This window comes from Mus musculus, chromosome 4 (genome assembly GCF_000001635.26).
Source record: "Mus musculus strain C57BL/6J chromosome 4, GRCm38.p6 C57BL/6J".
Lineage (NCBI taxonomy): Eukaryota > Metazoa > Chordata > Mammalia > Rodentia > Muridae > Mus > Mus musculus.
This window is the reverse complement of record NC_000070.6, coordinates 95,859,262-95,875,640: the sequence shown is the minus strand read 5'-3', so window position 1 is coordinate 95,875,640 and position 16,379 is coordinate 95,859,262. Positions and strand designations below refer to the sequence as shown.

The following is a 16,379-nucleotide window of genomic DNA, read 5'->3' as shown; positions in this document are numbered from 1 at the left end:
GTGGCCGGGAACACATAGGAAATGTGTGACAGTAAGAATCTTGTTGGTTAGGGTAGTGCCATCTACCCTTTCCTCTGTATTTGTATAGCTCCGGTTTATACTGTAACCTGACGTTCCTGGCATTTTTCAGTTCTCTAAAGAGAAGAAGAAAAAAAAATCTCAATCAGAGGAAGTACTGGGCAGGGTAGCTCATGGCCTGAGAATTTATGAACCAAGGACCAAATCGGTTTTTGCCATCTTGGGAAAATATGTATGTGACCACATTTCAAGCCAACTCCAACTAAATAAGAAATTGCCAGGCCTTGTAAGCATACACTTGATTTAAATCTTGGGGTCCAATGGGCACATACTAGATGTGAGCCCCTTAAAGAATGGCTCCTACTCGCCTAAACCATTTCAGATGTTCCTTTAGCCTTGGCTCCCCTAAGACATAAACTATGTGTTCAGGGGAAAGCAAAGTCAAATGACTCATGACAGAGTTTGTTTTTAGTATGAATTATTTTTCTCTGCCTCCTTGCTGTTAAAGACAGATACTTTACAGATGGTTGAGCAATGATTTCTGGGATCTAGGTTGACTGTGGGCCCTCTGAGAGCGGGAAGTAGACAGAGGGGAGAATTTTTCCCCACCATTATGCTTCCACCATGCCCCCCCTTTTCCAGAGCTCTGTAGTGGCAGCTCTGAGGGAGAAGGATGAAACAGAGGGAAGAGGAACCTTCAAAAGAAAAACTACCTTGTCTACCTTGCCAAGTACTGATATGGGATGCCGGGAAGACCATGTAACTGCTCTAGTCTGGTTTCCACTGTGTAATGGGCAGAATAGTGACTTGGACTGCCATGGGCATTCCATGCGGTGAAAATGGCCTAAGGCCTGCCATTCAGAAAGCTTCTAGTAAACGGACCTAGGCTGAACTTCAGGACAGGGATGTGTCCCTTGTGCCCTAGTGTCTGCCTAAGAACCAGGTAGGAGGAAAGGGAAGAAAGATGAAAAGAGGGTTGTAGGAAATTGACAAACAATGGCACAACTTGCATTTATGGAGTAACAGGTATATCTCTAACTGCTTTACCATTGATCTTCATATATAACTGTCTGTGGCAGAACCAATGTTTACCCACGTATCCCAGGTGAAACAAAACAAAACAAAACACCAGAGGCACAATGCTTAAGAAACTAGACCAGGGGCTTGAGGACAGCTTGTTGCATATGAATTAGGTGCTGAGTTCAGATCACAACACCCACCTACAAAGCAGGCATAGAGGGCTGAGACAGAAGGAACATTGAGCCTTGATGGCTACCAGCCCATGTATCCATTCAACGAGATATTCTGTGTCAGTGGAATGGGATAGAAACTGACAGAGTAGGATATCCCATGGCCTCTTCTGAGAGACGCGAGGGAAAAGGAAATAGACACGAGAAGTGTGATATCCTCTGAGAACTACTCACAAGAGGACAGTAAGGCAGCAGAGCTTCTTAAGCTGTTCTAGGCCCAGTGGAATTCACACTTTGGAAAAAGTGAGGACCAGAAGTCAGGACTGACATCCAGGGAGGATAAAAATTCCAGAGCTGGCGGGAATCTTGTATAATGTCTGTCACAGCTCCATCAGACAGGTGTACTGTCGTTTGGTTCACTTCAGTTGAGCAAAAACTGGAATCTAGACCATTTCTTTCTAACCCTGCTCTCTGTCTGGCATCTAGACCACACTGCCATCCTCTCTCATCTATGTGCCACCTTCACATTGTGACAAGCTTCTGCTTTCTCAATCTGTAGTTTCTACTTACACACAGAAGGACAAACAGAGCCAATGGACATTTAGGCTTGGGTATGTCCAGATCCAGTGACCCAGTCATCCCTGGAATATGATCAATATTTGCTATGGTCTCCCATCACCACACTGTACCATTTACTCGGTAAGCAGCTGTTGTAAAAAGATATGGGTTTCCTCAGGAGTCTACCCAGGGGGAAATGATGGGCAAGACTGGAGAAAGTGGTCTCTCCGTCAACTAACAAAGCTACTCTTGATTCATATGTATCTTTATTATATCAGCTGCCCCTGCACCATATTAGTGGGGAAAAGTATTCATTTATTTATCCACATTTATATAAGATATACAACGGGACTTGTCTCTAAGTTCATGCATCCACTGCTTCTGAGCTTTAAAAGTCTGCCCCTGGCCCTCTACCTCATTCCCCGAACAGCCATACATATGTTCGCCTCTGTTTTTGAAGTCCTAGTTCAACTGTCAGTTCCCTTGAAATATTTTCTCAGACTTCAAGACTAGGAGTTTAGCACACTATTATCACTGCCTGTTTCATGGTATTTCTTCTCTACGATGCTGGCAAAAACTTGAAACAAAACAAAACACCATTGCTGAGCCTGTCCACTCCAGGATTGACTCTGTGAAGAGAATAGGCCTAACACAGATGGCTGCCCATGAAGAAGTGTATACTGAATAAGAGAATGAGAGAAAGAAAGGAGACGGAGAAGTTGGCATTCAGACCAGAGACACAGACTTACAAACCATGTCTGGAGAAGAATGTGACCCAGGGTCCACCTGGGCTCTCAGGTGCTCAGCGTGCCTAAGTCTGCAGGACTTCATTATACCTCACGTTCATCTTACTCTCGATTCATAGGGTAGGGGCGAATGTGTATTGGAAGCAATGTCTTAGGCCAATTCTCTCAACTGCATGCTTTCCCCTACATCCCCTTTCTTGACTATATCACAGAACACTACCATTCTAAATCATGGTCAATGTCTGGGGCATAAGACTTCGTCAAAGGGCTGAAAGGGAAGAGAGTACACATCTCTCCCCGCACCAGCATGCCCCAGCCTCCATGGGTTTTGTTTGTTCTATAGACTCATCAATATACTGTCACCACAGAGCCTTTGTCTTCTCTGCCACTGAGGGTTCCTGCCAAGCATCCTTCATTAGGATGGTGACTCCCATTGCTCTTATCATCAGCTTTGCATATCCTCTCTCCCTAACCTGTCTTTGCTCTTTTCATTGCTTCATTTTCTCTTACTTCATTGCCTGCTTCTTGGGCAGTGGAATGTAAGCTCTGTGGCTGATGACATTCAGAGCACAGAAAGCTGGTGCCAGAAGGTAAAGGAGATACCGGAGTTTTGAGTAGAGCTGGGTAGAGAGACTAAGGACAGTGACACTGACTTCAAAACATTTAAAGACCTGATGATAGCCCTTCCTGCCCATAATTCATTACAATCCTATGACCGAGCATGTTGACATTGTTCTTTTGCAATGCATAAACACTTCATCAACATGTGTGGAACAACCATAATAGTAGTTCCTGACCCTTGCTATGGAACTTACATGGGTTGTTTCATGTAAAGCGATTAGAAGAGTGTCCAGCATGCAAACAGCATCAGAAGCAGCATCTGCCACACCGCTGTGTGCACAGATATGGTGGGTTTGTGTGTTCTGCTTCTGTGAATTATATATGGCGTGTATTGCACGTATTTTTGGTTTTTAAAACAAAGCTTGAAATTTCTACAATGAACGATGTGAAACATGTGCTCCCTATTTTAAATTCAAAGTAGGCAGTGTTGAACATTTTATAGGGATTGTTTTCAGTGTTTATGTAGTCAGAAACTTTTAATATGTTTGTAATAGGCATATACGACTTTTTAATCAAAGATTTAAAAGTTTTAAGACATGTAAGCGGGGAGGCGCAAGTTAAGAGCTCAAAATCTGGAACCGATGAAAATATGCTAATGGGGAGAATGATTGGCTAAAAGTCCCAAACACAACTTCTTAGGGGTAAATATGAGTCAAAAGAACTAGATGGAAGGAAGAGAGGACTGGAGATATGAGAAACAAGAAATCACAGCAGTTGCAACACCAGCAAATAGCCATTTCTCTGTAGGCTGCAGGGAATGCCTGTGGCAAAGGCTGGGACAGTGCACACACTGCTGCAATAAGAGGAACAGTTATACACAGCAGGGGTGTACAATGGTATTTCACTAATAACTTTGAAAGTTTGCTGGGGTGGTATGTGTGACCCCTCTCCTCCCCATCTGTCCTGTCCTTCGTTACTTCCCTTCTTTGTACCAAATGAGAAGCCTACTAGACGGAACTGCAATTTTGTCTTGTCCAGACTCAATTATTCCTTCAACTTCAAGAAACTAGATATTTTTTATTCCAAAGGAGGAATGGGATTGCTTTAGAAAGACAGCATTTAGCAGCCCTTGCAATGTTCATTAGTGCCACTGGGTGTCACTATTGCAAAACCAACAAAAAAACCAACCATTAAAAGGAAAAGTAACAACATTTAACTCAAGACACTACGAGAGTGATACCGGATCCAAAAGCAGACACTATATTGCAGAAGGTAGAAACAACTCATTTCTCTATGGCGATTATTAATTTCCGCCTTAATTCAATGGCTCACCCTAAGAAGAAATGACATTTCATTTCCCATTTGCAGATGTTGTTTTCTTTTCTTAAAACATTCCCATTTATTCACTAAGATGAAATCCACACAGAAAGTTTGCAGTACCAGTCGCTTTGTAATCACACTGTCTTCACCGGAGAAAGAAGCTTCCAGAATGAAAACACAAGAGAGTGAAGGAGGCCTGGCTGGGAGGAAAATAAATGCAGCTAACATTAGCTTGCTACTCACCTCAAAGCCATAATCTTATTAAATATATTTAAACATGGTTTTCATTTAGATTTGGCAGCTTGATTAATAGGGATGTATTAAATAATACCTGGCTGTTAAGGGTATATTTAGAAGTCACTGCCATGTAAAGCACACAACGTGCATAATCCAGCTTCATTATTACTTAAGGCTTCTCTGTTCTCTTGGCTGTGGGCACACACATATTAAACATTTAGCATGCACACTCAATGCGTGTTCAGCCCTTTTAAAAAGGCTTTCTGTTTAAACAGAAACATGCAATGGAAAATGAACTCAACTCTAAGAGAAAGGTAACGGATGCTTCCCTTTGCGGACCACTGTCCTGTTATCCAAAGAAAGGAGAGGGGAAGGTCCGGAGCAGTAGCTCAAGTAGCCAGCCTTAAAAAGATGCTCGGCTCCACAGAACCAAGGAAGGGTTCTGTATCCGAAATTTTTTCTTTATCAAAGCTGAGGTCAGTGAATGGCACCTGAACCACGAGGTAGTAAAGGAAGTAGAGGGGATGTGTTAGTGGTCAACAGAGGTGGGGGGGGGGGATGGATCGGTACTGTCCTGGGAATAATACTAGCCAGTAAACAAGGATAGGGACTGTAAGGAGGGATTGCTCTTAATGGCCAGGGAGACAGACAGAGAGAGAGAGAGAGAGAGAGAGAGAGAGAGAGAGAGAGAGAGAGAGAGAGAGAGAGAGAGAAAGACACCTCTAGTCAAAGTGGTTTATCTGCTTGTTTGTTTGTTGATAGTCTCCCTCCTGCACATTTTCTTTTTTGAGACAAGAACTCATTTTGTAGCCCAGGCTAGCCTCAAACTCCATCTGTATCCAAGGCTGACCTTGATTCATGCTGATCCTTCAGGCAAGGCCTCCTGCATGTTACCACACCTAGCGCTGCTGAGTGTTTTTATAGGGGGAAAAAAAAAGGGCTATCTCTGGCCTGCAGAACCCGCTTGGTCAGTTGGCATATTCTGCTGCCCTCTGTGAGTTTGCTTAGTAAGTCTTATATTGGAAGAAGACATTTGAGTGATCTGAATGTCACACATGGTCATATTCTGCTGCTTCAGAACAACCCAGGCAAACATGTAATCATGCCACCGCACTGTTTAGGAGACCATGTTTAAACCAGATAGGTACAGAAAACTGTCAACAATTCAAAACAATTTTTTTTTAAAAAGGACAAGTTTTAAAGTGAAGGTCTTAGTTTATCCTGTCCCTCAAAGAACTGCCTCAGACGCTCACCTGGGCATTTTGGAGTTGGGCTAGAAACAAGGCTACCCAAGGCAACACCTCACCTTTCAGACCTGTAACCTCAAACTTCCCCAAGGCTGAACGGAGGCTCGGAGCAGCAGCTAAAGAGAAATTGGGGTCCCGGTGGAAAGCACAGCATGAAATTCTATTCGTTGTCTGTGTTAGTCATATATGAGACTAGAAGGGGAGTCTGAATTCTCAGGTCCCAGGTCCCACTGCTGCTGAGTTTTACCACCAGGCCATTTGTCTCTGCCACTAGAAAGAAGTGGCTCTAATGAGAAGCTCAGTAACATCTTCATTTGTGACAGTCATAATGGGGGCACACAGAAGATCAGAAGGAGGAAGGAATTCCAACACATACTACAACATAGATGGATCTGGAACACATTGTTATGCTAGAAAGAAGCCAGTCACCCAAAGGCAAATGCTATTTAATGCTGCTTATACAATGTGGTTAGAGCTGTTGAAATTAGGTATATGCTGGTCAGGAGCTGTGGGAGCGGCTATGGAAGGGGCTATGCAGAATTACTGTTTCATGGGTCCAGAGTTTAGGCCCACGTGTTGAAAAGAGTTCTGGAAACTGATGGTGCTGACAGTCGCACAGGATTGTGACTGAGCCCCACTCCGTGAAACAGGAACACTCAGAAAGGGGTAAAGGGTTAAAATGCTGAATGATAGACCATATCCATTTTACCCCAACTAAATAGGAAAAAAAGAGCACAACTCAGACCACCTCCCACAGTGGTTATCTGTATTATTTTCTTCCGCATACAATGTAAAGCACAGCCTTCAATGTCTTTATATTTTTCAAAGTATAAGGGCTTCTAAAGTCCTCCCAGGGTATTTCCGTGGAAAGTAAAAAGTCAGGAAGAAACAGTCAGTTATATAAAGTTTTATATCTGCATGTCTTATATGATTTCTTATATCATATATGGCTTGCTGACCATTGACTTTTTGCCTTAGCTGGTCTCAGCTTGCTGTCTGTAAAGCTCTCTGGAAGGAACCTTCCAGTCCTAACTGGTAACTGTTTTCCAAATACTAATACGAGGTACTCTCTCACGAATTAGCTCATCTGTACTAAGCATTCTTCAGAATGTTTTGGAGCGCTTGGCTATTTCTAAAAACCTGCAGTCAGTACACGTGGAAGATGTCATGGTGGGGTGAGCAGACAGGAGGCACTCAAGTATAGGGGCCCTTGAAAGAGCACTGAGGTGGGGTTAGATGCTCTAAGGATCAGGCCTGGGCTCTGCCACCTGCTTGCCATGTGAATCAGGAAGGAAGGAAGCATTTATTAGGGCTTTCTATGCGAGGAGGTACTTTCACACATATTATCTCATTATTTCACATAACTTTCATAATTTATATACCATTTTCACAATCGTTTCCATACCTAGCTATTGCTTGAATTCATGAGTAAGGGGCTATCTTTCAAAATTCTGCCTAAAACTCCCCTTTCTTGAAAACATGGTTTCATTTGGGGCAGAAATTCTCATAAAAACTCAAGTTTGATTCCAGCTATTTATATTTTTCTATTATACATTGAAGAAAAAATAATCAGGAAAGAAACGACTAGCAAAGAATAAGGTTCTCTGCCCAGCACTATGAAGCACCCTGAGAGCCACATGTGCTTTGCTCACATTCCAGCAATGTCAGTTCTTCCTATTTTACCACCTTCTCTGATGCTCAATGACAGTGCATAGAGTTTAGTAACTGACCCAGGCTGGATCCATCAGCTTTCAAAGCCATGTGCTGGTTACCATTTTCTACCCATCTAGTTTGTGTTTGGGCATAGACTATACAACTATTTACATAGTACTCGCCAAATGTTCAAATCTCATGGATAATAAAACTTCACAATGACTTATGCATATACATATATATGTATATATATGCATATATGGCTAAATAAAGACAAATCAGCAAAGCTATACAGGATTATCCATATCAAGCATGACTGTTTAGAATAACCAAGTATTTAAGAAAAAAAAAAAACGAGTTCAAGGAAGAATACCTAAAGTGGTTGTAATGGCAAATGCCTTTAATCCTAGTACCCAGGAGTCAGTGGCCAGCAGAAATCTGTGAATTCAAGATTACCCTGATCTACAGAGTAGGTTCCAGAATAGCCAGGGCTACACATGGAAATCTAGTTTTAAAAAGAAGAGGAGGAAAAGAACGAGAGGAGGAGGAGGTGGAGCAAGAGGAGGAGGAAGAGTAGGAGGAGGAAAAGAAGGAAGAAGGAAGAAGGAGGAGGAAGAGAGGAGGAGGAGGGAGAAGAGGAAGAAGAGGAGGAGGAGGAAGAGGTGGAGGAGGAAGAAGAATTATTTCTAACATCATCTTGCTTTCTACCTTTCTTAGCTTGTTGAAACTGCATGGACCTACCATGTTCCTGGTAGGCCATGGCATGGTCGGAAGCAGCTTTGCAACCTTGCAGATCTGAGTGCAGCCCTGGTTTTGTAATATTTACTGGTGGTAGCTTCTGGAACGGCACTTAACTATTTTAAACCTCAACTTCTCCTTTGTAAACTGAGAGTTCTATTTACTGTTAAAAGAAGATTAAGTGCATTAGACTCATAAAATGCCTTACCCAGTGCCTTCCTGGCCCGAACTGTGGACTCTCAGTGGTCTTCACCACCACACTTTACCACTGCCATTGAATCTGCCTGAGAAGGTTCCAATAAGGCCACAAAAGAGCAAGTGGGTCATAAACTACACACCAAATGGCTGTGACTATCTCTTTGTGTCTCAGTTTAGAACCAGGTGCTTCTGGATTATTCCTCTGGCCCAGTAAATGGAGCAAGAAAGCCCTTTGAATATGGTTCTCCATGCTCTCTTTCTATACTGAATTTACCTTGCAACATCTCTCTCTTTCCAGAATGCTCACAAGAACTCTGAGAGACAGTGATTCTACCAGCCTTACCTGTTACTGTTTCTCTACCATCTAACACATTAGTTACTGCCAAGACAGACTCCTTGTTCTTTTCATTAAATAGACACAGGACTAGTAGAAATCTTCCAGTTCTTTTTATGGTACCTCTTGTCACCTTTGAGGACCTTAACTGCTGGCTTACACAGCATCTACCACTCTTTTGTCCTTAGAAAAGACTAGCAAAATGCCAATTCTTTGGTTAAGTAAAATCGGGCACCATTACATCTGTATGACACCCAATCCAGGAGGTTCAGAAGCGTATTTATATATTAACATCTCGATGGACTTGCACTATGAAGATATTTAGTTAATTTAACTTGAGCATTTTCCATCACATAGTTAATTTGAGTACTGTCCAGGCCAGTGCTTCCCAGTGTTGTCTTTTAACATGTCAGAGCGCAGTGTTTGGGAAATCATCACTTGTAGAGAACTTGTTTCATTAGTAAAGCTTCCTCTTGTTTCTATCAAGCCTTTGGTCCGGTTCTCTCTTCCTACCTAAAACAGCATAGAAAGAAAGGCAGGCCTAAAACTGGGTCTGATACAAAGCCACTGTAGGCAAGACTCCTCTGAAGACAGAAAGGGGCCTGTGACTGATCGGAGCACTCTAAAAGGCACCAGAGCATCTGGTGAGTGTGAGTACTGCCATCAGTGCCCCACGGAGGTGTTGAGCTTGACATACATATGTCATTTCAAATGTTCTTCCTGCTCCTTCCTCTTCTCCTCTGCCATCCCTGCTGTTAACACTTATGGCGGCCTGCCAGGCAGCCAGCCTTTCTGTGCCCTTCCAGGACTCATTTAAGCCTCATCTCCCACCTTACTAAGAGAGCACTGGTGTCATCCCCATTTTCCATGGGGTAAACTGAAGTGCAGGGAGAATGAAGAGAGCCCAGATTGTGTAAATCAGGCAGGGCATGTTGCAGATTTATAATAGGAAATGTTGCTGGGAAGCTGAGGCTCTGAATATCTGAGCCTTGGGCTTTTTACTAAGACAAAGGAGAGAGAGCAGCCCTGTCTACCTCACTCCAGCATGAGTTCTTCCAAACCTGGCTGGAAAATGTTAATCACATTACAGTTTACTAAGCACTTCCATATCCCTCATTATATCAAACCTCCTGACGATGGTTATGAAATATCACTGTTCTATTTTACGGAGGTTTGAACGGACTTCCAGAAAGCTACTATAGTAATACTGACTTAATATGATCGCCTCTCATGTTTGTCAGTAGACTTGCTGAAGTCCACAGGATACAGTTAAGGCTCAGACTTAAATCTTCCAAGGCTGAGCTTAAGTCCCCCCTCGTCCCTCCAGCATGGAGCTCGACACCATGCCTCTAGCACTGTCAGACCAGCTGTAGCAGAGAGCTTACAGCATCAGCTCGGTATGCTGTTGATGTGGCTTTTTAAAATGACTCAACATTCAACATTAATTTTTCTCCCATTGCCATGGTGATGGCTTACTACTGCTGGAAGGTGACCATGAGATGGCCAAGGCAAAATTATTTTCCTTATTTTCCTAATACTCTCCAGCAACTCGTTTTTGTTATGGTTGTTTTCATTTTGCCCTTTAATCTAATGGAATGAGGCTTTTGCCATATAATATGATTTGGGGCTTCTCAAACTGGGATCCAGGTTGAACCTGCAGTGGTCACTTAGGAGTTCAGGAGACATTCCCTTTTCTCAGAACAGAAGACTGTGTGACCAGCTTTGGTTCAAGCACCATCTATGACACTAGCTATCTCATCATATGAAGAATATTTCTGGGTCTTGTCTCATTCATTTGAAATAAGGAGGCCTATTAGGCAAGGTTAGTTCATGAATTTATATAACACTAACATAAAATTTAGAATGCAATGCATACATAAGAAACAGGAGTAGCAGTTGCAACAATGAACATAATAGCGATGATTACTGTTTTCAGAGAACAAATGAGACAGGTTCAGAGTTAGGAGTCAAAGACATTTATTGTCATTCAGCTATCAATCATGCTAATTAGCTCTTCCATCAAACCTGTTCTTTTCCTTTTTAACTCTTGACCCAAGATATAATATGCATTTACATTTATTGTTTCACCATCTTGCCCACTCAATTGTAGATGTGATGAGGATTTTACTTGTCCAAATACCTAGGGCTATTTGCTTAATGAATGAAAAGGATTTGCCAAGCAGCATGTCTGTGTCTGGCTGTGTTAGACACTAGAGATAGGGAAATGAGTTAACCGAAATTCTTATTCTTGGGGCATTTACATAAAGGGTCTTTATCAAGGACAAACATGAAGGGAATGGACATCTACCAGTGACTCTATTAATCTAATGGCATGGGTGGGATTAAACCTTACATGATGTTCCAGCACAGGGTCGGGTCCTGATATCTCAAAGCTTTAAGTGCTGAGAAGGAATTAAGCTGACACTGTTAATTCCAACCTCCGTCCATCAGCAAAGGATGATGGTGAAGGCAGGGAGGACCTGTTCCATGGCTCTTCCCAGATGTCTCCTCTGGTAGTGAAGCCAGAGGTCAGAGTCCCAGATAGAAAGCCAATCTCAAAAAGCATCCTGGGAAGAATTCTACCTGCAAGAGCTGACAGAGAGTCTCTTTGTAACAAGTCACCAGACACTGTCTGATAGACGGAAGCACCTCCCTACTAGAGAGTCAGTTTGACAGCTGTGAAGGTACACAGCCCCATGGTGACAGCTTTCCAGTCTATCTTGCTTAATAGTCAGGCTACTTTGTCATTATTTTATCATGCATCTTTAGGTATCTAAAATTCATTCATTATTTCCTGTTAAACAATGTGGCTCAGCCCTTGTGTTCAGCGGGGACCTTCTAGGGTGGTCTATACTGAGGAAGAATAAAAAGAGTGACGGGGTAAGTGGGAAACACATGGTACATTCTCTTAGATGTTGGCTTTGCTGAGGTTTCATTGCTTAACATGTGTGAAAAACGTGAAGTCTGACCCTTACAGTGTAAAGATGAGGAGACCAAGTCTTGGTCCAGGTCACAACCAGAGTCATTCAGTGACTGGCATACAATATAGATCAGAGTGAGACTCATAAGGAAAGTGGAGAGCTGGTGTTGGTGTGGACTGGAGAACAGGCTGAGTCCATCCACAGTAGCACTGCTCTCTAAGTGGTTGGTGCTCTGTAATAAATGCTTCCCTTCTTAGCCAGATCGAGGCTATGCCTGAGGAGTTTCACCTCCGCTTTGGCTCATTGCATGCTTATCCAGCTCTAAAGACTGGATAGGATTGATTAAAGTTGGAACTTTATTTTGGAAGCTCAGTTTAGCGAGGTCAGCACATGCTCAGTGCTCTCAGAGAAAATTTATAGAAGTGGGTTTCAGCACTTCATGGCGAGCCAAGCCTAGTGCGGGTATTTGCATTCTTATCTGAGCTTCACCTCTTACTGCCTGTGACCCAGAGAAACAACTGTGTTTGCAGGTTACCATTGTTGGCAAAGTGCCAGTGATACCGGGATGGCTCTGGAGATTAAATCAGTCAGTAATCAAGACTACAATTATCAGCTGTATGTTCAGGATGAACCTCTTCTGCTATCAGTTTTAGGATGCCCTGGAAAACAGAGTCCCATCTCCCCATTCTACTACACTGAATCAGAAACAAAGCAGTCTGTTGTTTCCTAGGAGGCGAAGCACATGCTTAAATGTCCAATTCAGGACTGCTTGTAAATTTCTCCTCTAGCATCTGCAGTCATCTCATTGGCTTGTCCAGGTCCCACTCCAGCAGATGGCAGTAGGTGAGACTGGCCTGGCCACAGTGGGAAGAACTGCAACCCCTCAGCTCTGTTCTAAGGACAAGCTCCTCTAGACCAAGGTGCTAGCTGGCCATGAGGAAGGCTCTGTACTGAGCTAAGATAGGCTGTGCACCTCTCCCCTTCATTGGCCTCTCAGAAGGTCCCTTCTCCAGGCTGAAATCTTAGCATGTGCTGTTTTGCAGTACCGTACCTTGTCCACAGATGTGCTCTAGAGAAACAAACTGTTAGCTTAGTGTTCTGGGAGCTTTTAGATAAGGCACCCCCTTCCTACTGCACGGTTTCTCACAAGCTTAAGTGCTTTTGTTTTTCCTTCTATTCACAGGTGGGATTAATTTACACTTCACCTTGTTAATTTGGGGGTGGGGTATAATCAGTTCTAAACTTTTGTTTGCTTTCTTAAACAGGAGGCTGCTCTACCAGCCCCAATGCCAGTGGGCTGTGCTCCTTACAGACCCAGTGTTCTCTCCAGTATTGCGGGCTTGGAATCCTTCCCCAGACTAAACTCGTCTGACATCATTCTGTCACTCTCACTGGCACCTCTACAAATCGTCATACTGCTCTCCCGCCTGGTCTAAAATGAACGTGTTCGTTTACCCTCCAATGCCCACTCACTGTGGAAGCCATGCTTTGAGGTCCTACTTCTGTCCATGACTGGCAGGCCAGCCAATCACGCAATGGTCCACTCTGGTTTCTGGTTATTGCTTTTAAATCTCACTCACTGTCAGATCCTTGATGGTAGGAACCTGGCTGGGATTTCTTTCTTTTTTAAATTTTAACCTAAATTCTACTTGGCATGCTCTCATGCTTGGCTCTCTTCAGGAGAAAGAACATGGAATTAGGGATAGAAACATTCCAACTTGTGTACAAAGTGTGAACTTGATTAAGTAATTTGTTTTCTCCTATCAGCCAGTCCAGGGGCAAAGGAACCGGTGGTATATAATACGGAGCGAGCAGAGCAGTGCTGGGTACGTGCTCTTGAGTGCAAACTGGCCAAGGGCCAGGCTCTAGGAGTAACTTGGTGGCACAGCATTTGCTTGGCACAAGGCTCTAGGTTTGATCCCAAGCATCACCAGCAGAACTTATCATACATGTAGAGAACTAACACTGAACACAGGCAGCTAACAGTTATCATCCACTCTGCATCTATCTGTCCTTTTCATTGAGGGATGACTCACGCCAGTGACTGTGCCAAATATTTTGAACATATCATCACTTAATCTCCTCAACCCCCACATGAGGTGTACACTCCAGAATCTCAGTCTTTGAAGTAAGGAAACAGGTTTGGAAAGGCCAGTGGATTTACCCAATACATAGTTATGAAATCTGAACCTGAGACTTGAGCTTAGTCTTGCATGATATCAGAATCTGTGCTCCTATTTACGGTCCTATTTATTGGGTGAATTATACTGTATAAAGTAAAAACAAAGAGGGGTTACTAGATGAGAAAAATAAAAAATTCCTCACTGGAAAGACACTTGATAAACTGTAATTCCAGGCTGGCAACCACTAATACTCTGAGCACTAAATGTATTCTTTAAAATTACAGATTAAAAACACTTAGAACATATAACATATCATCTCCAAATGAAAGTGGAACAGTAGCAGCTGTCCAGCCAGGGGGGAAAAAACCCACACATATCACTTACTGCAGTTTATAAAAGTTCAGAGCTCTGACATGAAGGCTGTAGTGTGTTTTCGCTTGAAGGATGCCAAGTTCAGGGACCTTCCTGTGGGCTTGTTTACTGACATCTGATACACTTCAGCATCTGCTCCCCTTCTTGATTGATGCGGTGCTTCACGTTAGCACTCCTCTCGTGCCAGACTGGTAAAGAGATTTAGTTCTTAGGCCCTACACTCCCCAGCCAGTAATGTCACTGTGCTAGAAAACTGGCTGAGGAAGCAACCAGCCAAAGTAGCATGCTATTCATCTACCAATCTGTAGGCTCAGTGACACCCCTGGAAACCCCACAAGTTTCTGTTATCATGCTGAGCTTTCAACCTGGTGAGACAAAATAAATTCTGTTTCTATAAAACACCCATGAAGAAACTGATTTCTAAGTTAGTTTGTAAAGAAATGGTAATTTTAAAAATTTGGTCCCAGGAAAAATGCCATCTCCTAAAAGTAGCTTGTGTTCTCAATGCCATGACCAAACACCACATGACCTGAAATGCTTTCCAGATCTGCATTCACGATGTAATGTTCCATCAAACTAATCCCCTTAATCCAGGTCAGAGACAAACTGCCACATCCCAAAGATGTTCCCTGGGGCTCTCACCAGGCCATGGCTGGAGTTTCAGTGTCTGCCAGTAACACTTCTCTAGTAAGTTTCTCTAGCCAGGCTCTCCCCACGTTTACATAGCCTGCTGTGGTACCTGAAGGCTTTGAGTATGAGGATGTAAGTACTTGGCGTGTGATTTTTATTCTAGTAGCATGTTTACTCACTTATTATAATCATCCTTAAGTGTCATACGGATACCAGCGACCTACAAATAAACAACTTGTTTCTTCTCTCTTAGCAAAACCACTAAGATCAGCATAAGTGGCTGCAGTGCTACCGCAGGGGAGGTAGTGACGCAGGATTAGCTCTGCTGCCTGCTCACCTGCCCCACCTGGTAAGAGTTACTGTTACCACAGCTGTAGGCTCAGCCCTGCCAGTCTTTCCAACAATGAGAAGAAATAGTGTCTTCCTTACTACTGACTGCAGGGACATCTGCTTTATTTCCAACCCCTAGCACAGCCATCTCTGAATAGGTATCTTCCACAGCATGGGGCATGAGGGATATATTAGTGTGTCTGAAGTCAGGCCACCTGAGTTTAAAACCTCGTTCTACTACTAACCTTCAAAAATCTTGTGCTTTAATTTCTTTCTATAAAGTAGAATAATATATGATCTATCTGGATGAGTTTGTCCGGAGTGTTGAATTAATGCAAAGAATAATAATATTAGTATTTTTCCTAGTAACAGGCAGTGTGCTCAATGGCTTTCATTCTCAGATTTGTACCAACTCAGTAAGGTTTGTTAAAAAGGAACTGAGGCTCGATGATATTATGTAATGTGTCTTACCAAGTTTGCTCACATAGCAACTTAGCAAGCCATAGACAGGCCATCACCCAGAATGGAACAAGGTGGTTCAAGGACCACTTTCTCTCGGTGTGTCCCTTAATTTCCTCTTAGCCTGCTACAATGAATCCAGTTCTGTTTCCTCCCCTCTTCCTACACTTAGCATATACTTGCCACAATTCCACATGACTGGGTTATGTTAGCAGTTGTTACTAAAGTTTATTATACTGCACAAAGCAGAGAGTAATTTGTCCAGTTAAGTCTCTGCTTTTCTATGCATAGAGAGTTAGCATCCCACTCTAGGATCATCTTGAATACAAAGGCCCTGGGCACAAAGCTCTCTACATGTTCTGTTGAAATGGCATCTTACTGGTAGGACTTTCTTGCCCTCAAGACAGTAAGGGTGCTTTTTTGATGGTCCATTATCTCACTGTCTAATTATTATAATTTTAACAGAGAAGGAACAATTAAAGTTGTTTTGCTTTATATGTGTGAACATGTCTACCCCTTATGGTAAGAGTTATGAGGCTATGTGTGCATGTGTGTGTGTGTGTGTGTGTGTGTGTGTGTGTGTGTCACACTCACACGTGTAAAACATGAGGAATTAAGTAATTCACCTACAGTAAATGGCAGAGTCAAGATTTGAAGCAAGCAAATCGTCTTCACTGTTACTTCGATCATGGCTTTCCCAGTCTGTGTAAGTGCTCTCTCCTCCTTCCCCTCTCTAGTCCAGGC

At 43.0% G+C, this 16,379-nt stretch overlaps 1 protein-coding gene across 19 annotated transcripts in view; it reads right to left on the bottom strand.

Annotated features, from left to right (window-relative positions):
- Positions 1-16,379, bottom strand: part of Fggy (FGGY carbohydrate kinase domain containing) — a 369,460-nt gene that overhangs the window by 51,299 nt on the left and 301,782 nt on the right. The window contains exon 15 of one of the 19 annotated variants that reach the window (XM_011240635.1): positions 4,513-4,593. The exons of 15 other annotated variants lie outside the window; for them this stretch is intronic. In XM_011240635.1, the coding sequence (XP_011238937.1) occupies positions 4,528-4,593 (66 nt within the window). In that variant the 3' untranslated portion in view covers positions 4,513-4,527. Of the gene's footprint in view, positions 1-4,512; positions 4,594-14,284; positions 14,405-16,379 lie in introns of those variants that run through there. 3 more of the 19 variants (XM_006503468.3, XM_011240639.3, XM_006503470.4) reach the window with 3 other exon arrangements.